The sequence below is a fragment of the Macaca nemestrina genome, chromosome 4 (genome assembly GCF_043159975.1).
Source record: "Macaca nemestrina isolate mMacNem1 chromosome 4, mMacNem.hap1, whole genome shotgun sequence".
Classification (NCBI taxonomy): domain Eukaryota; kingdom Metazoa; phylum Chordata; class Mammalia; order Primates; family Cercopithecidae; genus Macaca; species Macaca nemestrina.
In genome coordinates, this window is record NC_092128.1 from 107,594,769 (window position 1) to 107,621,783 (window position 27,015).

A 27,015-nucleotide genomic window follows, 5' to 3' on the forward strand; every position below is an offset into this window, starting at 1 on the left:
AATATGCATTAAGGCAAACTCTTGATCTAAAACCAAAAAAAAAAAAAAAAAAAAAAAAAAGATGAAAACAATGAACCCTGCGAGACCTTACATTTGAGGTTTCTTCTGATGATGGCAATGACACAGAAAAGCGGCAGGATGAGTTCTCACCCAGGCAAGTCCATGGGAAAATAAGTTAGTGCATTTTTGTAGGATTCTTAGGGACTCTGGCAAAAAGCAATTTCTCAAACAATTAAATTGCCAATAAAAGACAAAGAAACATGAGAGCTATGCTTCTTGGGGATAGGTATGACTTGCAGAAATGTTAATAGCATTTGCATTTAGGTTCATTTGTTCCTCCAAGTGTCAGGTTTATTTAAACACTGCTGTTTCCATGTAAAGATGGGCCAGGCACCTGCCACAACCCCCAAAAGCTGCACTGGCATTATAGAGTGGCCACCAAACCTAGCCCAGAGGATGCTTACGTGGGAAAATAGAGGGGGAGAAATCAGTTGGGCAGAAAATAATGAAAACAGAGGGATTTTTTTTTTTTTACCACTTCCTATATCTGTTCTGGCAAAATTAATGTTTAATTCCTCTAAAAAGATTCTGATGGTTGATATTTCGAAGTAGAAAAACATGCAGAATGAGAAAGGCTTATTTCACAGCCAGGCATGGTGGTTCACATCTGTAATCCCAGCACTTTGGGAGGTCGAAGCAGTGGGCTTGCTTGAGTCCAGGAGTTCGAGACCAGCCTGGGTAACACGGTGAAACCCTGCCTCTACCAAGAAAAAAAAATATAAAAATTAGCTGGGTGTGGTGGCATGTGTCTGTGGTTCCAGCTACTTGGGAAGCTGAGATGGGAAGATCACTTGAACCTGGGAAGCAGAGGTTGCAGTGAGCTGTGACTACATTACTGCACTCCAGCCTGGGTGACCCTGTCTCAAATAAACAAACAAACAAACAAATGGAAAAGCCCATTTTGCTTAAATGTCTGTCCAAAAGCTGAGAGTCATCATACCTGCAGGGGAGAGGTAAATCCTTTGGTCCATGCTTTGAGGTTGCCTATTCCCCAGGAGCCCTTTATAACAAGGCCTGTGGGCATTCCCATAATTCTCTTGTACAGAATGGAATAGCCAATACATGTCACTCAAGAACAGGTGACAACGAAGTTCAAGTAAAACTAATGTGGTGGTTACAGTCAGCATATTGGTTACATAACAAGGAGTACCACAGTAGCTTTTGAGTTGGTGGCCACCTGGACAATCCCAACACTTCCCCGCCTAGGAACATGAGGGCCATACAGGAGATGCTTGTCTAGAGCTGCTTGGTAGTGGAGCCAGAACTAGAATCCAGGTCTTCTAATGCTTAATCTCTCTTAGGCACTGTGACCGGCTCTTGCCACCCCACGGTAATATCCACTTAGCCATGATCTGAATTCCCAGGAAAGGATAAGTCCAAAGTTGGGAGGGGGCAGTCGGGCTGCCTAGGAATCAACTGCAGAGTCTATTAAGCTTGCTGATTTCTGGATTCCCCTGCAGGAATTTGCATTTCACAGAAGCTCCCCGAAGTGAATCTGATACACAGCCAAGTTCAGGAATCACCGGACTAAGTTATACAAGACAGAAGAGCAAAGAAACCAGCAGATTTCCATGTAAAAAAATGCAAGTCATTCTCCTTACTCACGCTATAAAAAAAAAAAAAACATGGAAATATGCAATTATAAAGCTCAAAATAGCTTCTTCAGGGAAAAGAACCTGTGATTCACACTTCTAAAGATGCTCAGGCCACAGCTGCAATCTGTTCTTGTGGCCAAAACCCTTGGGAAGCAAAATTAAGGGAAGCCACATTGGGCTTGTTTGCTGGGATCTAGAACGTGTCCTGCTCCCTGCAGACAGGTCAGAAAGGCCTCTCTGGGAGGAAGAGAGCGAGCTCACTCCAGAGAAGACAGGCAGCCAAAAGACCTGCCAGCTGGAGCTGCCCCTGATAATCTGGCTTCTGACAGCCACCATCCGAGAGGACCTGGCTCCCATCAAGTCCTGGTGGATAGGTGCACCTGCTGAGGAGGAGGCAGCTCTGCAGAAGTGCTGTTTACTGGCCTCTCGGAGTCCTTGCTGGAGTCCTGCCTAGAACAGAGATTGAACTCTGTGCTGGTTAAAGTCGAACTCATTTCCCATAGAGCAGGAGTGGGTAGAAAAAAAGCAGCAAGCTGAGAGCTGTCTGGAGGCAGTTGGGGATATAATAAATTAGGAAGTCACACAGCTGTGTGTTCTGAAACACAAGATTGAAAATAGATCATTTTTTCTCCTCTTGGGGGAACATACTGTAGTGTTGATATTTTCTAATTCAAATTTGGACTCAGTGGGCCTTCTCAACCAAATTACCCTGTGGAGGAGGAGGAGGGAGAGGAATGAAGAGAAGCCCTTTAGTATAACTCATTCGCACTTATTTTAGAAGAAAACAAGAATGTTGTTTGAGAGGTTTCAGGGTAAAATGCAAAGTTCATTAAAAATTTAGCAATGTCTGAAGAATATTTTTGGAACTGACCCTGAAGCAAATAGAAAGCTACTCTATTCATGCAACAAACACTTATTAAATGCAGACGACATGTAAAACACTGGGCTAGAATTTAAGATGGAAGATGAATTCACTATGAGTCTAGTCCTCAAAGGGCTTACAGTCTGTAAGGAAGACACAATATTTACAAAAAAAGTGAAAGCAGTGGGTGATAGTATTGCACCATAGTTAAGGGCAAACAGCACAGGAGAATCTCACAATAATTCACTCCATCTAATATCTGCATCACCTCAGTCTACTTAACCTCTCCCTTCATCTCAGGTTCTTTATTTGTAAATGGAGACGCTGAGGGGGTTAACAGAGGTAACATGAGCTTATTATTGACTCTGGGAATCCTCTGTTACATAGAAAGCGTCCAATAAAAGGCAGTGGTCACCCTCTTTTTTAAAAAGCAAATGTTTTCTCTGTTTTTGAGATGGAATCTCACTCTGTTGCCCCGGCTGGGGTGCAGTGGCACGATGTTGACTCACTCCAACCTCTGCCTCACAAGTTCAGGCGATTCTCCAGCCTCAGCCTCCCAAGTAGTTGGGGTTACAAGCTCCCAAAAGCATACCTGGTTAATTTTTGTATTTTAGTAGAGACGGGGGTTTCAGTATGTTGGCCAGGCTGGTTTCAAACTCCTGACCTCATGTGATCTGCCCGCCTCAGCCTCCCAAAGTGGTTGGATTACAGGCGCGAGCCATTGTGCCCAGCCAAAATCAGCAAGTGGTTTTTGATTGAAGTTCAAGTGCCCAAGGTTGGGAGACCTGATTAGCACTGACCTTCTAATCTACTCCAACCACCAGGTAAATCTTTACAACCAAAGGCCCCAGGTGAAGGATGAGAAACAAAAGCATTCTAGAACTTTCTGTCCTCAGCTGCTCCCCTAACCACTGCAGACTCCCTGAGGGAAAAACTGACACTGTGGGAAGCCACAGTGTCTGCGAAAAGTGTGTTAAAGACTTTAGCTCTGGGTATGCTTCTGTGTTTTTTTTTTTTTTTTTCCCCTCCATTTGTTTGTTTCACTCATGTATATTTTGGTTTTGAAAACTTTACAGTTAGCATTTCGTTACCTTTTCAGTGCAGTTTGACATCCTGATTTCTGTGGTTTTACTTTCTTTTAGTGATGTTAGTTTATTTTACTATCTATTAGAAACTTCTAGCATTCTGCTTATACTTTCCCTCCAATTTCATGCTGCCATCCATACTAATATTCTACTTTTACAACTTATGAGGACTTTGGAGGGTATAAATGCTGATGACAGTGATTACTACTCTGGAAAAAAACATAACCCATGGGTCCAAGCTTGAAATTTAGAAGAGATTGGCATCTCTGGAACCAGGGAAAGATGGTTTTTGCACTTTACACCTTTGGAATGAGACTAGTTACTGTGATACTCATTTTACTGATGAGACTTGATGGTGTCATCCTGCAAACTGCCTCCGTCATTGATTGGAATCCTGTTACATTTGTGATTTTGTTTTATGATGTTTCTCCTGCTATAAGATGCTTGCATCCTGAATTTAAACTTCCTCATGTATATAAGCACTGGCATTTTAGGAAAACGACATCTACCAGCATTGGAAAAGACTAGAAGGGAAGGTGGACGTAAGTTTCATTCAAGAAAGGTCCCTGACAGCAACACCGTTGATCCGCTTTGGGGAGAACTCGGCAGCAGTGAGTCTCTCTCAGATCTCTAAGGGCAAGCAGAGGTGCTCAGCCAGACTCCGGACACCACTTCCAGATGGAGCCTCACTCTGTGGCAGCGGAGTCCCTTCATCCTCCACAGCCTTCCCGGGCAAGCCTCCTGCCAGGCAGGGCTCCAGCACCTTTTGCTCTTTCAGAGACAAGAGGCTGGAGTTAGAACTGATTTAAAATAGTTCTATTTTGAAATTTTCTTCAGGTTATATTTTTTAAAACAATTTTTTTTTTTTGGCTAAAAGAAACATTTTTGTAACAATTCATGACTGTGTGTGTGTGTGTGTGACAAGAGGGAGAGAGAAAGAGGATGAATGATAAAACGTATGTGGCAAAATGTTAACATAACCATAGATGAACCTGGGTGAAAAAAAAATGAGTTATTTGGGCCAGGTGCAGTGGCTCATGCCTGTAATCCCAGCACTTTGGGAAGCTGAGGCAGGCAGCTCACTTGAGGTCAGGAGTTTGAGACCAGCCTCCCCAGCATGGCGAAAACCCATCTCTACCAAAAATTCAAAAATTAGCCCGGTGTGGTGGTGCATTCCTGTAATCCCAGGTACTCGGGAGGCTGAGGCAAGAGAATCACTTGAACCCAGGAGGTGGAGGTTGCAGTGAGCCAAGATCACACCACTGCACTCTAGCCTGGGCAACAGAGTGAGACCCTGTCTCAAAAAAAAAAAAAAAAAAAAAAAAAAGGAATTCTTTGAACTTTCTTGCAAAAAAAAAAAAAGTTTAAAAAATATATTTTTATTTACATTATTTTTCTATTGCTATTCTTTATCAATTCTCCCTTACCAATTCTCATATCCGTATTCTTTCAAATGAAGTCTAGAGTCATTCTGTGAAGGTTTCACCCTAATTCCCAGTGGTACTGTGGAATGCGATATGAGCCTGTCCACTAATGTAGAGGAACTTGCATCTTTTTCACATTGTTTTCTTACCAGGAAGAAAACATTTTGCTTCTCTATTTATTTGAAATGTCTATTGTATATTTTGGTAAAGTCTTATATAGTTTTCTTCACCTAAGTTTCTAAGATGTTTTCCATTGGGATTATTCCAGAGTAGTTTACATTTTCATTGCTACTGTTAAATAATCTTTTTTTTTCCATTTTGTAATTAATTATTGCTGACATATGGAACATCTACTAAGTTTTGTTTATTCACTATCTAGCTAAACCACATTAGCTTATCCTTTGCTTCTTCAGGGATAGAAAATCTTACTACCTATAGTTTAAAATATTTGTTTCTATCGATGAACTCTACCTCTAATGTGTTTGTAAGTTTTCCAGATCAAGGAAAAATAGTAATGGTGAATAATATGAGCATCATATAGCATCCCAGTTTAGTCTCAGTTTTTTATGGGAAAGCTGTTTTGGTATCTTCATTTTAAGAATGATGCTAGCTTGTCACTTTCTGGCAGATTTTTCTTTAATGATAAGAATGTGTCCTAGTCCATCATCTTTAATGAATGTATTAAATATTATGAAATACTATTTTAACATTATTGGGTTTAAATTGAAATTAGCATCTGGGTTTTTACATTGAGCTTATTCATGTGATATGGAGCACTGACCTGTTTCATATTTTCAAGCTCCTCTTGCTTCCCTGAGACAAATGAATATTTGAACCAAATTCAGTGTCCACTGCCAGCAAATGCAAAGGCTTTTGTAACACGTACTTTGCTAACATTCATCATCCATTTTTCCATTTTACTTTTTATTTGCCCTGGTTTTTACCACGTATCATTATTTTTTATTATCTTCAAGGTTTCCTATAAACCGCCCCAATTTTTAGGGGAAGTGAGGCCAGGAATGAAAGAAAAAGAAAAGAGTATGTATTAGTAAACAGTAGAAAGCATAACAAAGAGACACAGAGAAAGTGCTACAGGAGTTCTGAGGATGCTGTAATGCCCTCCCACAGTGAGGGTGAGGTGAGGAATCAGAATGGTCACCCAAACCTGACACTTGAGATGAACCAGAAGTGTTTCTCTAAGGCGTAAGAAGACAATGGGAGCCTGTGCCTTTCAACAGATCTGCATCTCTCATTACCAGCGTGGGCAAATCTACCAAGCTCACCTCTTAGGCATGACCTCTAAGAGACAACAGGAATGGATGCTGACTGGGGCCAGCTATGTATCTTTTCAGAAATAATGTAAAAAGGAGGAAGTCCTTAAAAAGCCTAGGATAAATATTGTTTTCATCCATTTATAATTGAGATGTGCTTGGTATAGTCTCCTTTTAAACTGCCAAGTTTAGTTGCTCTCTGCAACCATTTCCTATGGGGATGAACATTTTACTGCAATTTCAAAAGTATCTTCAAGTACTGCCTTCTGAAACAAAAACAAAGCACCACAGAATTTCAGATCACGCACAGAAACAGTTGGCTTTGCTGCAAGATGCATCTTGGTATCTCTAAGCTTGTGCATATTCAAGATAATTTATTTCTTCCACAAATAGGGCATTTTGCAGTTAACAAAGCACTGTAATTTACATTGCCTCACCTGATTCTCAGAAAAGAATGATGACGATGACTGATGATGATGACAATGATGATTGATGATGATTGATGACGATGATATCCCCAAGTTACAGATGGGGATAGTAAGGGGCAAGATGAAGATTAACCATCATGGCAAAAGCCCTCATATCAACTATCCCTATCACAAGGGTTTCTGATTCTGAATGCAACAATCTAATATGAGGTTCTCCTGCCTTCGAGAATGCTATTATAAATCCCACTATTAGTTTTATAATTATTTAAAACAATCACCTTCAAATGACTTTTATGCTCTCTCCTATGATTATTTTAATTTGGACCAAAAGTATCTGCAACTTCCTAACATCACAGTTAGGCTTTAGAACAATTGTTTTGTTTTACTTTCAACTTAAGGTTGAAATAGAATATAACAGTACAATGTGAAAATTCAGGGCAGAATCAAGATCTGAGAGCATTCCACTTTGCATAGAGCAAGAGTACAAGCTCGTATTTGGAAGGAAAAAAAAGGTCCTTAAGAGATTTAATTGTTAAAAGCTAATTTTCTTGAGTTTTCTTTAGCTAGAATGTTTTGCCCAAGAATGAAAGTGATGGATGGTACTTCTCAAGGTACGAAAACACCAATGTCCCAGAGTCAAGTGTCTATTCTAATTGCTGCTGCACTCCAAACAGTCCTTCAGGTTGCTCATCTGTGTTATTTTTACTTGCTAAAGCAGAGGTGTCTGGGTGATGAATTATACAAGGTGCTCTGCTCGGCACCACTGGTGTGTTATAATAAATATTGCCATGGAAAGACAAAGTAAGGAAATGGTGAATGTTTTCATAGTGTGTGATGTAGGTTTCTTTCTGTTTTGTTTTGTTTTAAAAAAAAAAAAAAACCAGAGAAGTAGTTATTAAATTGTAATCTAATTATAAATGGTTAAACAGGTGAATTTGGCAAAACTGTTTCAAGGCTTCAATCACAAATGTATGTCTATTCTGCCCTTCAAAATACGCCTGAGAATAGCTCCTACACAAAAGTGTAACTGAGGAAGTGGAAATACCCATTTGCTAAAACGACAGTAATGTAGTGGAGCCCTAGCATCTTAGTGATGAAAGAAGAAAGGCATTATAATCAAACCTCAATTTCCATTTTTCTGCAACCTTTGATACTGCTACATTACAAAAGACACTAGTGCATTTCCCCAGTTCTCAGTAAAGACAAAATGACAGAGGGCTATAATCTGGCTTCAATTTGTTATAGTTTTCTGCACCAGTAAGGACACTGCAGAAAAGACTGTAAAGAGACAGAACTAAGGGTTTCAGGTAATTATTTCTCCCATCTTAACAGAACTCCAGTTTTCTTTAGATATCTAACATCCTGTGGTCACATAACATTCTCAGGAGAAGTATCTTATACTAATGGGTAATGGGTAATGACTAATCCAGCCTCTGGACAGTCTCATTCCCTGTCCATGGCTGGGCGAGGCACAGTCAGAGGCCACAGTGTCAGCCAAGAAAATATGAGAGAAAGTGTGCTGAAAGTCTTTCAAAAACACTTCTACACATCTAGAAGAGATCCACCGGAAGAGATGGCCTCTTGTTCCTCTGAATATGTGAAGGTAGCCATCATCTTGCTACCAGACACAGGAGAGAAAGATGAAAATAACTTGGGTCCCTAATGACATCGCCAAACAGGTATGCTAACCAGCTCTAGGATCTATACAACTCTGGACTTATGCAATACATGTTCCTAGCAGGACATTTTGAGTTGGGATTTCTACTATCTGTAGCTGAAATTGTCCTAACTGCTGCATTATTAGACCAGGGCTGGGGTGAGCCTGTACACCATCATGCTCACAAGTTACGTCACACCCAGAAAATATAATCTAATTCTAGTGTGTTATGTCCATAACTGGGACATTTCTTTTCATTATTAAAATCCTTCTATTGGTTTCCACTACCTGTAAGGTAAAGTCAAAACTCTCTGCATGGCAAATAACTTGTGATCTGACAGCTGCTTCTTCTGCTAGCACCTCTGCCCTTTGCTTCCTCCCTCAAACCCTCTGCATTAACTACACAGAACTAGAATTCCTCGAAGCTCCAGATCTTCTAGCTCACCAATTCTCGCTACCTAGAATTTTCAACAGCCGCCTCCCACCATCCACACAGTCATGCCTGCCTGACACCTCTTTGTCTTTGTTAACCCCACACGCTGGTATCGCTTCTTCTCTCTCACATCTTCCAAGACTCTCCTTTCCACAGCCCTACCCAGTTCTTCACAAACCGAAGGAACCAAATATTGCCTCCCAGAGACATGAACGTGACTCAAATGTAATGTTACAAATGGAAAAATGTTTTATAATCATTTATTTATGTAAAGGACCCCCCAGTTAGCGTGAGCTGCCTGAGGATGGAGAATGAGTTCTAAATCCATGTCCGCAGTGAACCTGATCCTGACTCATAGAGGAACCCTAGTTATTAAGTAAATAAATGAATGAGTGAGGAAAATAAAATATCTTAGCTCTATCTGACAGCAGAATATAATTGGGTAAGGTTCTACCTATTCAAAAGAGAATAACTGGCCCATTTGTACCAGAAATCAAGTATTCCAGCCACTCATCAACAATTTATTCATTTATTTATATTTTTACTTTTTTGAGGCAGAGTTTCATTCTTTTCACGCAGGCTGGAGTAAAATGGGGCAATCTCGGCTCACTGCACCCTCCGCCTCCCGGGTTCCAATGATTCTCCTGCCTCAGCTTCCTGAGCAGCTGGGAATACAGGCATGTGCCACCATGCCTGGCTAATTTTGTATTTTTAGTAGAGACAGGGTTTCACCGTGTTGGCCAGGCTGGTCTTGAACTCCTGACCTCAGGTGATCCACCCACCCCAGCCTCTGAAAGTGCTGGGATTACAGGCGTGAGCCACCATGCCCAACCAACAATTATTTCTTTCAGGACAAGTGCTTTAATAACAACAACAAAAAATAGCTACCATTTCTTTTTCCACAGCTAGAAGCTGGGCATCTTCTTAATGACTTCACATTGATAATAAGCACATGTGTATTTATCTGTGCCGTGCCTCCTGTCTTCTGTAAGGGTACCACTCCCTGCCCCCTCCACTCTCACTGACCCTGCACACACAAATATACCTCTTCTTTTGAAGACTTGCTCCTTTCTTGAAATAGTCTGTTTTCATGCTGCTGCTAAAGACATACCCAAGACTGGGTAATTTATAAAGAAAAAGAGGTTTAATGGACTCACAATGCCCCGTGGCTGGGGAGGCATCACAATCATGGTGGAAGGCAAAAGTCAAGTCTTACATGGCAGCAGGCAAGAGAGAATGAGAATGGAGCCAAAGGGGTTTCCCCTTATAAAACCATCAGATCTCATGAGACTTATTCACTACCATGAGAACAGTACAGGGGAAACCATCCCTATGATTCAATTATCTCCCACTGGGTCCCTCCCATAACATGTGGGAATTACGGGAGCTGCAATTCAAGATGAGATTTGGGTGGGGACACAGCCAAACCATATCATCTCGCAATCTTCAATACTGTTCTTCTGACTGGGGCTGCCAATTATCCAAGCCAGGCTATGGGGATATGTGACCACGTCCAGGTCCCTAAGTATTCTTCTTTGTAATTTCTGAAATTGAAACTAAGAGAAAATATGTCTTGCTCACAAAAGAGCCTCATGAAAAAAGCAGGTTAAAAAGAAAAATTTAACCAATATATAGAAGATAAAGAAACAAGGGACACTGTTCCAGGCCCTAGATCCAGCTGTCGCTTATGCCAGAGCACCCTCCTCGCCTCACCGAACTTTCAGTTTGCTCTCTTCTTCTTCTTTTTTTTTTGGAGATGGAGTCTCACTCTGTCACCCAGGCTGGAGTGCGGTGGCGCAATCTCAGCTCACTGCAAGCTCCGCCTCCTGGGTTCACGCCATTCTCCTGCCTCAGCCTCCCAAGTAGCTGGGACTACAGTCACTCGCCACCACACCTGGCTAATTTTGTATTTTTAGTAGAGACGGGTTTCACCATGTTAGCCAGGACGGTCTTGATCTCCTGACCTCATGATCCACCCACCTTGGCCTCCCAAAGTGCTGAGATTACAGGTCTGAGCCACCACATCCGGCCCCAAAATTACCCATCTTCTAACTAGGACAACATCCATTATCTCACTTAAGGCTCCAACCAACTGTGCACAGCATGTACTATCTTTATCTCATAAATAAGGAACCAGAGGCTCAGAACAGAGAAGAAACATGCCCTAGGCATAAAGCCAGTGACCAAGATAGGTCATTCAGATGCCCAAAGGCAATCACTCTACTTTCTTGCCGCTTTCTACACTGTCTCTCTCTCTCTCTTTTTTTTTTTTTTTTTTTGGCTTCCTAAATTCCAGTTTGAGCTCAGTAAACTCAGACATTATGCAAGTAAGTAGGTCTTCCCTTCACTAATAAACATAGATGCCATTGCTCTTGATTAACTCCTGAGAGTGTTACAGACTTCAACTGAATAACCTTGACGAAGTGCTCTGAGAATGTAAATAGACATTATTTTGGACCATGCTATTAGAGGTAACATTTGCTTCTTGCAATGTCAATAATTAGGAAGCAGGAAATAGTGCTGTTTTTTTTTTAAAGCAACCTTAGAAAATGGTACATAAATATTTGGTATTAGTAATTAATTGAACATTAATATGTTTGCTTTAGACACCAAAATATAATTGTTATTTCAGAAGTGGGTTTCCTCAAGAGAACAAAAATTAAAATCAAAAGAGAAACGCTTTCTAGAAAATTGGATCTTTCTGCTTTTGTAAACATCCTTTCTCTCCACCAGTTAGAGTTTTAATTGAGTATTTCTGTGGTCTTAGCACTTCTTTATAGAACAAAAGTGACCATAGTCTTCAAGATTAATTATTAACACAAACCTGAGAAGTGCTCAGAACCATGAACTTAGGAATGGAGAAAAACAGACATATATAAGCCAAGTGAAGATAGATTTGTGTGTAAATCTAATTTTCCTCAGAAGCAAAATAGGCATTTCTTTCAACATAAGGGTGTATTCAGATTAGCTCTGCATATTAGTAACTTATTTAATATGGCAATGGGCAAAAAGCAATCAATTAAAAAGCAATTTTGCTCTTACCACAGGGTGTTTTATCATTTGATGTCTAGCATTCAATCAGAATGTAACATTCTTTTAATATTTTATGAGCAGAAAACAACTCATTTTGGCATGTAGGCTTCAGAAACATGAGTGTTTTTTGTAAGCCTTGACAAATTTCCAGAATGGGCTTTGCAGATGATGGCAAGCAACAAGTCAAACTAAAAACTTAAACTTACAACTATTACAACATTGGGGAAATTATGCTTCAGGACAGATGATGGGCATGTGTTAAAAAACATAATGACAAAACTCATAGGAAAAAATATCAGTCCCAGCTCATTCTCCCACTTTCTGAAGTGTGTAGGAAGTTTTCTGAACTCCCTCAGGGACAAGGACCACATCTGGTTCCTTTGTACCTGCAGTGTCCCTCATAGTCTGTGGCATGTTTTAAGTACTGGATAGATTTCATTGAACAAATTAATAAATGTGTTTGTCATCTTAGGTGAAGAGAGACTGCTTTGACAATGCCAGGCCTCAGGTGTCCAAGCCCAGTCTCGATGCAGAAACCAGGCCTGAGTGAGTCGTGGCAGAATGTCGGGAGTCTTCTCTCCACCAGAAGGTGGGAGATGGAACAGTCTTCAGTGCAGGAAGAGCATCTGTGGCACTTCCAGGGACCCGCGAGGTGTTTGCCTTCATCTCCACTCTGTTATTTCAGCCCACAGAGTTCTGTCCTGATTCCTGGATTGACCACCAGATACTCAAAAGGCCAGGGTGCCACTCTGCACCTGCCAGAGGTCAAGCCCTATCCCCTATTCTGTCCCCACCCCATCCCCAAGTACAAAATGAACACTCACCTGAGGAGGACTACCTGCCCAGATTCTTGCCAGCTGAGGTCCCCTCTGCCCACTGGATGGGGACCCAGTGACCCAAAGGCTAGCCCACGTCAGGGTCATGTTTACCCTGCCTGCACCTGCTCTGGAATTCAGCCATCTCTTCCAAGCTATTTCCCCCAGGCTGAATACAAGCTGTTCCCAAAGAGCTTCTCTCACTGAGATCACTGCAATTTCAGCCAGAAAATGAACACAACTACTCAAATCATCACCCCAAATACTACCAATCCATTTCTAGACATTCTGCTCTGGAGAGAACCTGGAGGTGTAGGAGCACAGTGCAGTTTCTGAGTAATTCACTCAGGGACACAAGGCCCTAAAGTAGCAGAGTTGAACTCAGTTCCTCTCTATTACCAGCAGTCTCCACCTCCTACACCAGATCACTCTTCTTTGTTTACTTTTAGCAGGACAGACATATGTCCCTTGGGCAAAGGAGAAGAGCAGATAGCTGGGCATGGCATGTCATAGAACATGAGTGAAGGCACATAGACAGTGTGCCTTCTGCTGCCATCAAGATGAGCATAAACAGCTAAAGGGTGTCATCAGAAAGGAGGGGACAACGAAGGGCAGTGCAGAGCAGTACCTTGGACACAGAAATACCCATCTGGTAGAACACCACTACTCACTCCAGTTCCTGAAAATTAACTAGATGGTCCAGACATGCTTTCCAGCCAGCAGCCTTCACCAATTTCTCCCATGAAATTGAGATAAACATGAAACAGTCACAGTTATCAGATGGAGAAATTCAGCAGTATTTGTTTGATTTAGGACTTACATCATTAAGCTGAGTAAACAGTAAGTGATACTGCAGACTGAAATCTCAGCGAGTTAAGTATAATTAGGGAGAAGGATAACTCAAGTCAAGGATCCACGTAAACAGAAATGTTCACATTGGGTGAGCTATAAACCAGAGTAGATGAATGCAGAGATCTCTCAGGTTACATTGCTACTGTTCCAATGCAAAAATGCTCATGGTCCATGTCAACATCGGCTGCTTCCTCCCATGAGCCCTCACTGGAAGATGATAAAGGTTCCCACTTGGCCAAGCAGGCTCAATTTCTTAGTATTTTTCCTTACTAAGTATTAAATTTCCTAGTTTATTTCAGCAGCACCTGTAGTCAGTTCTACACTGTAAATAAAACATAACTCTTTGTCCAATGTAATCATCGGATTCCTCCCATTAATCATTTCAGGCCATTATTTTAAGCTCTCAAGCAAGCAACTGAATATTTATATTTTCACAGTAATACCAAACACCCCAACATTTTTCTGTTGTAAACAGTCTTTTCTGGTGCTCATGTGATTAAGCCTGTGAGGAAAGATTTATATGTGTGTTGGCTTCTAAATGTTGGATGGAATGGAAGTAAACCACTTTAAGAAGACTCAATGTCAACAATGATAACGAGGACAGGTTAAATCATATCCACCTTCATAGGTTAAAGCCAAATTATGCCAATGAATGAAAGGCAAGAAAATTCTCATCCTTTCTTTTTCTGTATGTACTCTCATAAATTTTGTGATATAAGAAAAAGAGCAATAAAAATATTGCTGACCACATTTTTCATTTTCAGCTACCTATTTTCTTTAATAATTTCTTCTTTCTTAGAGAAAGTATTCCAAACAACAGAAACACTGGGAGCAAGAGAATTTCATTAAGGTATTCAATTTTTCTTTATAGAGAAAAATTGCTTTGAAAGAAAGAAAAGGATCTACTGGTAGGTTATAAACTGGAATTTTAAAAAAGAAATCCATAGTTTTTTTTTTCCTCAACAGAAGCAAGTCTGTTTTAATATGTACTCATTTACATGATATTTGAAACTCAGCCACAATATCTGTAAATTTCTCCATTCCCATAGGTTTTAATCACATTTACTTCCAGAGCAGACATGCAAAAGTATGTATTGTAAACCTGAGCCAAATAATAATCAACCTATGCACAGTGATGACCATAAGAAGCTGTCGGCGTCTTGGGATTTCTTCATACAGGTAGGGGCACAACCCTGGAAGCTGGGACTCTGCCAGGCTTCACACCCATGTGGGAAATAAGTATACTTACGCAACTCGCCCACTTTCAAGATCTCACACAGCATCTTGGTCAGCTCTATACTACTGCGGCCAAAGGGACATTCATGCTTATCTTCTCGGCTACTGTTCTCAAGCACAATCTGTAATGGGAAAGGGAACAGATTAGAAAGGCAATTCAATTGCAGAAAACATTAAGAATATCAACTTCATTCCAATAGGTGAATACACAGATCCACTTCAGATCCCCAAATGAAGACTCCCGGGGCCAGGACAAAATAGTACTCCAAGTATATAGGACCTAAAAGTCTCATTTTCCCCCACTAAATCTTTGACAACCCTCTTCAACCCTGTAAGAGGATATTTTGCTTGTTGGTTCCCCATTTACACAGAGGAGCCTGTGGAGAGCGTTTTGGAATAGTACAATAAAGACTTTTTTATTTCAGTGACCAAACAACTCTCTCGTCCTCCCATTTCTATCCTCTTTTCTTGGGAATAGTAACTCCTTCTGTGACTTCAATCTCAAACCTCAATAGGGTATTTTCCAAGGAAGTCCATATTCTTACAAGCTCTTCACCCTCTGGCATCAGTTGAATAAATCATGCCTGGAAAATGTGACATGATGGACCAATCAGAGTCCTTTCCTGAGACTTCATACTAAGAAAAACTGGGGCCAGGTATGGTGATTCATGCCTGTAATCCCAGCCCTGTGGGAGGCCGAGGTGGGTGGATCATTGGAGGTCAGGAGTTGGAGACGAGCCTGACCAACATGGCGAAACTCCGTCTCTACTAAAAATAACAAAAGCATCTGGGTGTAGTAGCAGGTGCCTTTAATCGCAGGTAGAGGGCAGGCTGAGGCAGGAGAATCACCTGAACCCAGGAAGTGGAGGTTGCAGTGAGCCGAGGTAGTGCCACTGCACTCCAGCCTGAATGACGGAGCGAGACTCCACCTCAAAACAAAAAACAACAACAAAAAAAAAAAAAAAAAGAAGGGAAGGGAAGAAGGGAAGAAAAGAAAGGAAGAAAGGAAGAAAAAGAAAGAAAGAAAAGAAAGAAAGAAAGAAAAGAAAGGAAGGAAGGAAGGAAAGAAAGAAAAGAAAAGAAAAGATAAGAAAAGAAAAAAGAAAAGAAAAGAAAAGAAAAGAAAAGAAAAGAAAAGAAAAGAAAAGAAAAGAAAAGAAAACTGGCTCAACTATGCTGACGGTGCCCCTGGGGTGTGGACTTAGGAGTTTAGGAGTTACCCGGATGTTGGCCCTTAGAAAAAAAAGAAAATAAAACTAAAATGCAAAGTAAAACAGAGAGGAGAGGCAGCGAGAGACCTAGAAGTGTTTGAGACTGGTTCCACCTGTTCCTACTGGTCCCCTGTTCCTATAGCACAGCTACTTCCCTGTCTTTCTCCTTTGGTTGCTCAATCCCTCCTCTGAAAATCCTTTTGTCCATCTAATAAATTATCCTCTTTTCTTAAGCTAATTTGAGATGTTCCTATCACTGTCAACTAAGGAAATTACTCTACACACAGATGGAACAAAAGCAAAACAAAATAACAAAACTCTCAAGTTATAAAATGTTATCCATGTCTAAAGCTGCCTCTCCAAAACTCATCCCCAGTAAGAGTTTTCTGGGACTTCCTTAATAGCTACAGCACTTTGAATGACCATCTCTCAGTAGCATCTACAATGCTGCTGTGCAGTGACTCATTCTGTCACCTCCACAGACTATGAACTCTTCAGTGGCAGGGACAGGTGTTTTATTCATGTAGTCAACAGTATTAATTGAGCACCTATTATTTACCAGGAAGATGGCTGAGCTCCATAAAATAGACAAGGGCCTGACCTCATTGAGCATTCATTCTAATTGAAGGACACAAAAACAAAAGACGTAGTTACACAGTTTATCGCAAGTGCTATGAAAATAAAATAATAACTTGTTGAGTGACACAGAGTAACAGGGAATACTTGGGGAGGGGAGTTTAGATAACCAGGTGATCAAGGAAGGTTCTCGGACTATTGAGAATCAAGCAATGGGAAAGATCTTGCTATGTCAAGGTATATGAGAAGGAACATTCCAGATAGACATGAAGGTCAGAGCCCATTGAGGTGAGTTTGGCAGTGGGCTGGCCTCCCCAAAACATATGCACTCAGTCTGCCCAATCACAGAGAATTTCACTTCACTCAGCCTGAATCACCCTTTTCCTTTTCAGAGAACCCATTCTGGAAAGCAGGAGGGGAGAACAACTAAGTTCCATTAATCAGTGAATTTTATTTCCCTTCTAAATGTTTTCTGAGACAGCCAGATTAGAGAGCTAATCTGAAGCTCCTGATGATGGGAGAAATGAACTGAAAAAAAGAAACAGAGCCAGAAGACAGTACATAAAGAAAAGACAGAAGACAGGTAGTTTTCATCGGCTCCCAGAGAGCACATTCCCTTGTATTTCACATTAACATTCTATTAACATTTCATGAGCACATTAATATTTAATGAGGCTGTGATCTGCATACACTGTAGGTAGAATTACTGCAGCCAATAAATGCTTGGGAAACATTTCCAAGGCACAGTTTATTACCAGGCGCTAAATTAAGTAGTAATTTAAGTAATCAATATGTAAATCAGCTTGGAGAAGCCCTGCTCTTTATTTTTTAATGCACCATCCATCTTATCACATTTACCCACGTATAGAAAAATAAACCTGCCACCTTCTTGACTGATTTCTGTTGTCAAGGCAGACACAAATACTTAAAGCTATGTGTGTAACTCTTGAGATCAACTTTCTTACAAAAATACTGTAAAAAAGATTGTAATTATGAATGCTACTAGTTAGACACTACTTTAGTGAGAGATAATTCTTAAGCTGGACAATGGCTTTTATTTAACACATTGATACATCTACATTCAATTTCGACATTCTGATATTAACCATGTCCATCAGAGACATTTTGAAAAGCTCCATTTGGAAATATCAAAGCTTATTTTTCATCTTTATTTTCCCCCTTACTCTTCAGTTTTAAGAGCAAATATGCTAGAACAGAAATCACAGTGAAGTACTAAGAGCTGCTATTACCACTCATCACACACCAAAATAAGTTCTTTCTGCATGTTTTATTAAAAAAAGCTGGATATCTGTGCAATATGAAGTTATGTTTTATAAAATGCTTCATAGTTTACAGAGTATGTTTATATATTCTCTATCAATTGACTTCCAACAAGTACATCCATTGATAAGGTAGGTATTATCAGTCTCTTAAGAATGCTGAAACAAAAGGTAGAGGTGACTTTTTAACCCTGGAGTCTTTTTTTTTTTTTTTTTTTTTTGAAGATGTAGTGTCACTCTTGATGCCCAGGGTGGAGTGCACAATCTTGGCTCACTGCCACCTCCGTCCCCCCCACTCCCCCTCCCAGTTTCAAGCGATTCTCCTGCCTCAGCCTCCCAAGTAGCTGGAATTACAGGCGCCTGCCATCACACCCAATTAATTTCTGTATTTTTAGTAGAGACAGGGTTTCACCATGTTGGCCGTGCTGGTCTCGAACTCCAGACCTCAGGTGATCCACCCTCTTTGGCCTCCTGAAGCGCTGGGATTACAGGCATGAGCCACTGTGCCCAGCCTTGGAGTTCAATTTTTAAGGTTTCCAATGACCAAATCTCTTCCTGTCTCCTTATAGTTTACAAATTGGCTTCACATATATACCAAGAAACTCAGTAGATTTCATGTCTAAAGAGGCTAAGGGGAATTTGATCAATTTTTTCTATCTACTTGAAGTGGTCTATAAAGCCCTACTCCTTCTAGACAAAGCTATAAGGTTCTGTGCCATCTCATTTATCCCCTGAAGATGACAATTCCTCATGGTGAGTGACCAAAGCTGCTGCAGTGTCCCCACAGACTTTATTTCCATAAATTCCAGGCTTTCCTCTGAATGCTCTGTGTTTCTTGGCACTCTTCTCCAATTGTGTAGATCAGGAACCTCTTTGGCTTGGGCATGACCATGAAGTGTTGAGTCCAAGGCCAGCCTCACCCAAGTATGAATCCCTTCTCTGGCTCTCTTGCCCTCCTTGCCTCAGCATACATGGCTGATTGATATTCACCTGCTCGTCTCTGACACAATCTCTCTTCCACTTTCTATTGAAGTTCTCTCTTTTTGAATTGGGAGAGCCCAATTCATTCTGTGTCTCCTGCAGCCAGCCCTGGAGGGCTTGAGGGCTTCCTTCACACCCTGTCACCTGTGGAGGCTTCTCTTCCACTGTGAACCTTTTCCATGTCACTTTGATGCTAACTTAGGGTCAGGTGAGGCACAGTGGCCTCCCCATAGGCCACACCAAGGACAGTGTGTGTGAGGTGGTACTGTCTGCAAAGACAGGGGACATAAAGCAGCTATGAGAAGCACCGATCATGTAGAGACCTTGGACAAAGGTGCCGCCAACTAGGATGAACTTGCACGAGGCGCTGCATCTCTTTGTGAGATACGAAGACCTTATATAAAACCCACTTCATGGGACTGTTGTGCTATCAAGTCACGCAACAAATGCAAAGTCCCTAAAACTGCCTTCAGAGAGTTCGTGTTTTTATCTCTTTATTGCGCTCCCTCTTCCTATTTCTGCATGGCCCATGGCCAACATTTCATGCAACACTTTTACCAGCAGCTAAAACAAAATCATGACTGCAGTGAGACTGGCTCTCTGATGACAGGCTTCTAGGGACTCATGAAAGTAAGCCAGAGGCCTTCTGGTTGTTTTAGCATGAGAGGCAGAGAGAGAGATAAAAGTAGGTCCTCACCTGCTTACAAGAAGAATGCAAGATAAAAAGTCCCATGTGCTGGTGTTTAGGCAGGGCTCTCCCAGAGGAATGCGGGGTAATAGTGTGAAGAATGAACAAGGATCCCACAGAACAAGTCAATGCATGACATGGTGTTTCTGGCAATAAAGTCCTCAAACTAAACTGTTCCAGCCACCATAGGGCAATTGTCCTGAGAATCCTTGTCAATGTCACAAATCAGTTTCCTGACCCACTGCAGATCTTCTCCTATGCTAAATCAACAAATAAATAAGAAGCCTTATCAGTATCAATGAGATCTCCCCACACTCCAACACAGGGTCAGTGTCCCCTTAGGAATAGTATCAGGCAACTCCCCAGAATAAAGTGTTAGTCCTTAGATCATATCCCAAGACACAGATCTATTCCAGGGTCAAAGAGTAAGCCCAGTTTTGATTCCCCTTACGGAGACTTGGGCGCCACAGGGGAGTCACTTCTCCTACATTCTCCCTTGGTTCTAATGCTAATGATGATTGGTGCCAAGAAAACTGAAGACCAGCATGAGAAAGAACCCTGAGTTGCCTCAAGGGGGCTGCACAAGAGGTTACTTGTGATCATGAATTTCAATCAAGTCCAGAGAATTAAACAAACATGTCCAAGCTCCAATAGGATGGTTTTAAACGAGCAGAGGGAAAACACTAAAATTATAGAAAGTGTGCCAAGCAGACAAACAAAATGGAACAGAGCAGAACCACAGGCTGCTAGTTCACCAGATCTGCCTAGAAAGGTAGTGAGGCATGGAAGTAAATAAACCCAAAAGAAAAAAGGCTTTAGGGATGCTGTGAAGATGGCAGCAAAAGGCAACAAACAGCTAACATTTATAGAAAGCATTTCTCTCCCAGGCCTTCTTCGAAGGGCTTTGTACAGATTGTCTCATTCCACACACATGTACCAGCACATGACAAAATACTAAGCCATCTCACTTTACAGATGAGGAAACAGAGACAAAGAGATGTGTCATTGGTCCAAGGTCACACAGCACAGAAATAAACAGACCCAGCATGGAAGCTTAGGTGGCCTAACCCCAAAGCATATATTCTTGGTTACCAATTCCTATTGAATACAGAAAGGGTGAAATATTACAGTAATAAAGCTTTGAGCAGGAAAGACCTTCACATAGTCACAAAGGAGTGATCAGCACTGTGGCTCTGGACAGAAGCAAACTTCCTGGATCTGTTTCTAACAGACAAAATCAACTTCTTGGTGACTTTGTACATATCCCTTAACCTCAGTTTTCTCCATAAAAATGAGGGCAGGAATACGTATCCATAAAGGGTTGTAAAGATTAAATGGGAAAACAAAATGGAAATAAAGGTTTCCTTAGTGCCTGAAACACCTTGAACACTTGATGGAGACAACTGATACTACTATCACGATAATAATTACATAAGCTCTTGTTCCAAGGTATTACTCTTTGCATTTCTGAAATATTCGTATAGCTCTTGGGAAAAGCTGTCGAAAAAAAGACAACAGAAAATAAAACATGGTTGCTGTAGCCGTTATTAATCTTGCTTTTTGTGATAAAGTAAGGACTTGGGTGAAATAAATAATATTTCTTTCTTAGATGGGTTTCCTCAAGTTCTTTTAGCATCTCTTTAGAAAAGTGTGTCTTTAATGTGTGCCAGAATCACTTGGAGAATTTACTGAACGCAGGCTGCTAGGAGGCTCCCCTAGGGTTTGATTGAGAAGGTCTGAGGTGGAACCCACAAAAATAAGTAAGTCAGTAAACCAAGTCCTAAAGTTTTCTGAGACAATGAGGGGACTGAGGGAGAGAGAGTTAGAAAAGGATTTAAGAGAATATTTAAAAGTTATTTTCAGCAGCATGCTCTTAACTAAAAACTCCATCCCCTCACCTTCCCTGAGCCTTAACTGGTCATCTAGAGAGAGGCAGCCATCCATGGTTTGTCCAGGCTGCGGAGGCCTCAGGCCTTTGGACAGGGCCAGTGCTGCCAGGCAGCTGAGACAGGCTTTCAGAAGATTGGAAATGACCAAGTTAAGAATGTGAGTATAACTGACCACCAGGGAAAAGGACAAAAAACTTAAAGCGATATTTCTAAGAGCCAAATAACAATGCATCCCAGGAAAAGGAGAAAAAGAATGTATTAATATAATGGGTCAGACTGTTAAAAAAAAAAAAGAAAAGAAAAAAAAAGGCACACAGGGAATCAAGATAAATAATAATCTGGACAAATGAGAGGAATGGTATAAAACCCAGCTAATGAGGTGAAATGCTTCCAGAATAAAATTAGGCAATTGCACATACAGAGGCATAATAAAGGCCATAAATATAAAATGGCAAGGAATTGACTGGGTAATGGTATAGTAATTAAAGCCTGGAGGTTCATAATAGACCTCAAATTGAACATTAATCAACCAAAAAAGAAATGCTCCCTGTACAACAAAAGCAGGATGTGTGAAACACACAGAGCAATCACAGCCACGTTTTGCTGAAAGGTCCTCCCTTTGAGCATCACATTGGGTAGCACAAAGAGGCCAAAGGATTAAATAATAGCAGAATGACTTGTGTTTGTGCCTGCACAACATTACTGAGGGAAGCCGAGCTCTGTTGACTATTCAAAGGCCAGGAGGTATCAGGGGCAATCCTCCAGCTGACTCCCCCACCAAAGAAGCTAGGCTAAGAAGATCTCCCCTTTTATGCCAGTACATGTGTTCCTGGGCCCAAGGATGGGTGCAGGTGTAGTGGGCACCTGTAGGCTTCACTCCAGGTTTATTTAAAGCAATAGTTCTCTAACTTGAACTTCTATTAGAATCCTCTAAAAGTTTATTAAAATGCAGATTGCTGGATTTCACCATCCAGAATTTTGATCAGACATTCTGGGGTGTACTCACGAATCTGCTTTTCTAACAAGTTCCCAAGTAACACAGATCTGCTATTTTGGGACCACACTGTGGGAACCACTGACTTAAAGGTCTGTCACATCTACACTCCCAATTTCCCTCATTAGCAAACCTTTTGTTTTTAAAGACATGTAAAGCAATGAAAGTAGAAAAAGAAATAAATCTGATTGGTTCTGGTTTGTTTTGTTTTTCCTGTGGCTAATAAAAAAATCATTAATAAGAATCAAAATCCATAGAGAGAGAAGGCAGAATGGTGGTTGCCAGGGGCTGAGAAGTGAGAATGGGGAGCCACTGCTTAGCAGGTATGGGGTTGATTTTTGGGATGATGATGATGTCTTTGGATCTACACAGAGGTAGTGATTGCACAACACTGTGAATGTATTAAATGCCATTGAATAGCTTACTTTAAAATGGTTAATGTTATGGCATATGCATTTCATCTCAATTAACAAAAAAGAGTTAATATATATTAGACGATTACCATGTGCAAACTCTCAAGTGTTTAGCTCATTTGGTCCTCACAAGACATTGATCTGGGATGATGATGTCATCTTTGGATCTACACAGAGGTAGTGATTGCACAACACTGTGAATGTACTAAATGCCATTGAATAATTTACTTTAAAATGGTTTATTTTATGGCATGAGCATTTTATCTCAATTAACAAAAAAGAGTTAAGACATATTAGATGATTACCATGTGCAAACTCTCAAGTGTTTAGCTCATTTGGTCCTCACAAGCCATTGAAGCGGGACTACATTTTAGAGCTTAAGTAAGTTGCATGCTGTTTAGGAGGAACACTGCTATGGTTTGAATGATGGTGCCCCTTCCAAAGTTCATGTTGAAAATCCCCAGTGCAACAGTAATAAGGGTGTGGCCTTTGGGAGGTGATTAAGTCATGAGGGCTTCTCTCTCATGACTGGGATAACAACCCTTATAAAAGGGCTTGTGATTGAAAGGAGGCTCTCACTTGCCCTCTCTCCCTTCTACCATGAAAGGACATCATGCTCCTCTCCTCCAGAGGATATGGCACCAAGGCACCATCTTGGAAGTACAGAGCACAGCCCTTACCAGACACCAAGCCTGCTGATCCCTTAATCTTGAACTTCCCAGTCCCCAGACCCATAAGAAATAAATTTCTATTGTTTATAACTTACCCAGTCTATGGTATTTTGTTATAACAGCAAAAACAGACTAAGACACTATAGGTGTTGGCTCAGAAATGGCCCAGGACAACAGTCCCACAGGACATCCAAGGACAGGACATTGGGTGTGCCCTGTAATACAGAGGGGAGTAAAGTGTGGCATTCGTACAAAGTCCTGTGGTATCGTTGAGGTAGAACTCCCTACTGCATACTCTTTAATGCAAACCACACACACTTCACTGTAATTTTTTTTAAAGTTCACATTTTAAATTATTTTGCAGACATATACAATCCCAGTACTTCTCAAACTTTAAAGTACTCACAGATCACCTGGAGATCTTGTTAAAATGTGGATTCTGATTCAGAAGGTGTGGGTTGGGACCTGAGGTCCCACATTTCTAAGCTCCCAGATGATGCTGATGTTGCAAGTTCAAAGTCCATAATTTGAAAATCAAGGCACTGCTTCCCCAAACTACCAGCTCAATTCTAGCCCTAGTCTTTCCCAACATCCTTACAATGTATTACCCTTTGACCAATTCCTTCATTCCAGGAATATTTTTAAGCATTGATTATTGCTGAGCAACTTGCTAGATACTAAAAATACATGTATGAACAAAAGTCCATTTTGAGGGTCTTGCAATCTACTTGGAAGATACAAGGACATGGGATTGGTAGGATGAGCCAACTTTCACTTCCTTTTATGTGCCTCTATATTGTTTGCATTTTTCACAAAGAACTATCACTTTGTGCAGTGAAGGTGCATATGAGATGCAATGGGCAGACAGGGGGCTTCATGGAGAGGGTGAGCCTTGATGTCAAACTCTCTCCTAAGGCATCTTTTTAACATTCCACACCAGAAGTGAGCTGTGGAATGCAAGAAAGACTAATTACAACGGGAAAATGGATGCTGAATAAAGGCAGAGAAGCCCCTATGCATCTTGGGCAGTATGAGCAATAAATCAAGATCACGGGGCAGAGTTTTGACTCTCTCAACATTACATTACTGAATACAAATGCCTCGCATCTCCTTCACCGGAGTGCAAAGATACCAAGATGTTTGGCTTTTGTCTGTCAGTCACTGGTGGATGAAAAATTAAGTCTGACATTTCTCAACCCTGACTTCTTACTGAGAAATTGTCACCACTGTCTGAACAATTACTGCTGTCTTAAAGCACAGTTACCCTCCACATATATTGTCTGAAACATATTTGAATATAATTCACTTTACAAAACAAACACATTCCAGGAAAGCTAGTGGTAAAATGAATTTCTCTAAGTCAGCTCCCACCTCACTTTCTCACTTAGTACATTGATTTAGAAATTCACTCTGGTTTGGGAGGACAGACTTGAGAAGATGGAAAGGTGAGGAGAAAGAACTATTTCTTATTATCCTCTTCTGGACAAATAATAAATTGGCCATTTCGGGAACATATTATCAAACAGAAAATGTTAATTTTCTGATTATGCACATGACAAGTTAGCTACAATGAAAAAATTATTGACTGAAATCTAATTAAGAAATTGGGCCATAAGTTGTTTTACTTGAGGTTAAAAAAGCATGTGAAAAGGAAATCTTTTCTTCCTATTACATCTAGCTTTTTAAATGGAGTTCATCTCATTACATCTCATTCTGTGTATGAATCATAAATATTGCCTATTCCTGCTAGAGGAAGATCTCCCTCTGGTACAGCTCTCCTACCACGCTAGGCCAAGACGTGGCTCCCTCCTAGGGAAACAACCTCCCCGACACCCCTCCCTGACACTGCCCCTCCCACACCTGTCTCAGTTTTCCCTCTCCTTCAGACCCAATCCAGATGTCACTTTCTCCATAAAACCTTAGGCAATAAAACCTTATGTACAGTTTTCCTAAACAAGCCTTTGAAGTGTGGACTTTGTCCCAGGGAGATTTGCTCCAGAGTTTTTCATTCACATAGCCACATTGTCCCTGGGGGCACACCAGGCACATGCTTCACTGGAGAGAGTTTCCAAGTGAGTTTTCTCCCGAGTAAGATAACCTTTTATCTGTATCTTTCTTACAATAATTCCCATTTTATGCCCCCAAATTATGGTAAAGTGTAGGTGTCTTACCTTCCCCGACAGAGTCAATCCCTTGAGGTTGGGAACCACTTCCTCATTTGTGAATCTCTGACATTGCAGCAGAGTTGCACATACAGTAGGTGCTCAGTAATGAAGCAGTTACTCAACAACAAGTGCATGGACACTACGAGACATGACTCTGGCCTCTGGTGAGGCTGGCAGTGCCCACAGAGGGTTCAGTCAGCTTCTCCATCCCTTACATGAATACCAACTTGCCTGGCTTTAGCATGAGTGATTCCATAACTTATTACATCTATATGTTCAAATGCATCTTAAGTGAGTCATCCCTGTCCTCCATATTCCCAATCAGAAGCAAGGGCTTACATGACGTACTGAGAACCTCTAACTTTCCTCTTCATCAGGAGGAGGCTCAGAACCCAGAGGCTACTCAGCAGTCAGGGCACGTATTCCCACAGAGAATCCAAGCTGGGGAGAAAACTCACTTGGAGACTCTCTGCATTGAAGCATGTGCCTGGTGTGCCCCCAGGGATGATGTGGTCATGTGGATAAAAAACTCAGAAGCAAATCTCCCTGGGCCAAAGCCCACACTTCAAAGGCTTGTTTAGGAAAACCGTACACTCAACCTTCTTTGTGTATTGTGAAAATAAACATTTACAGAACATTGGAATGTGTGAAAAATGTCCTTAGTTGTGTGTTTATGGAAAACACTTGGCAAGTATTTGCTATAAATGCTTCCTGTAAATGTTGTGAGTGAGAACCAGCAGGAAAATGTATGAGATGAGAGGGAGCCAACTCCCACAGCAAAAGAATGTCCCCTTCCCTTCCACACACCCCACGCACTGCCTCCACTCTGCACCCTCCACCCCACCCCCGCACAAACGAGGCCCCAGGGATCTGGGAATGTGAGGGTGGGGGACAGAGAAGGGGCAATCTGCGAAGGGGCCTCGAGGCTCGGCATTCCATGTTGGAGTGCAGAAAAGGAAACTGACTCGTGTTTCCTAGGTGATGACGCCCCCTAATAGGATTTCCTTCCCCTTCATGCATATTGGTTAACAGTTCTGATTCCAAGTCCCTCGTTCCAGCTGGAAACATGGCCTCAACACCCACCTGGTCTTCCCCACACCTGAAGACTAGTTTGCCTCTCAGTTAACTCTTGGACACTTTCAGGTGAAAAGTAAAAAGTGGAAAGCAAGAGACTCAAATATATTTCTTTAGAACAAGATGCATGGGACATTTCTCTTAATTCCTCAACAATGGGCAAAGACCTCTAATGATATGAACTGAGAAGGGAAGACAGTGTTGCAGGCCACAGCAGTGAACACCTGTGGTTTTGCCAGGAAGCAACCTTGACCGCCTCCAGATTGCCCTCTGGGATGAACCAGGTCCTCCCCTGCCACATGAGGTATGTAGTGGGTACTGC

At 41.3% G+C, this 27,015-nt stretch overlaps 1 protein-coding gene across 10 annotated transcripts in view; it reads right to left on the bottom strand.

Moving 5' to 3' along the window:
• LOC105497780 (engulfment and cell motility 1) overlaps positions 1 to 27,015 on the bottom strand; it is a 574,187-nt gene that overhangs the window by 224,532 nt on the left and 322,640 nt on the right. For all 10 annotated transcript variants that reach the window (XM_011769137.3, XM_011769131.3, XM_011769139.3 and 7 more), the window contains one exon: positions 14,765 to 14,873. In XM_011769137.3, coding sequence (XP_011767439.1) covers positions 14,765 to 14,873 — 109 coding nt within the window. The remainder of the gene's footprint in view (positions 1 to 14,764; positions 14,874 to 27,015) is intronic.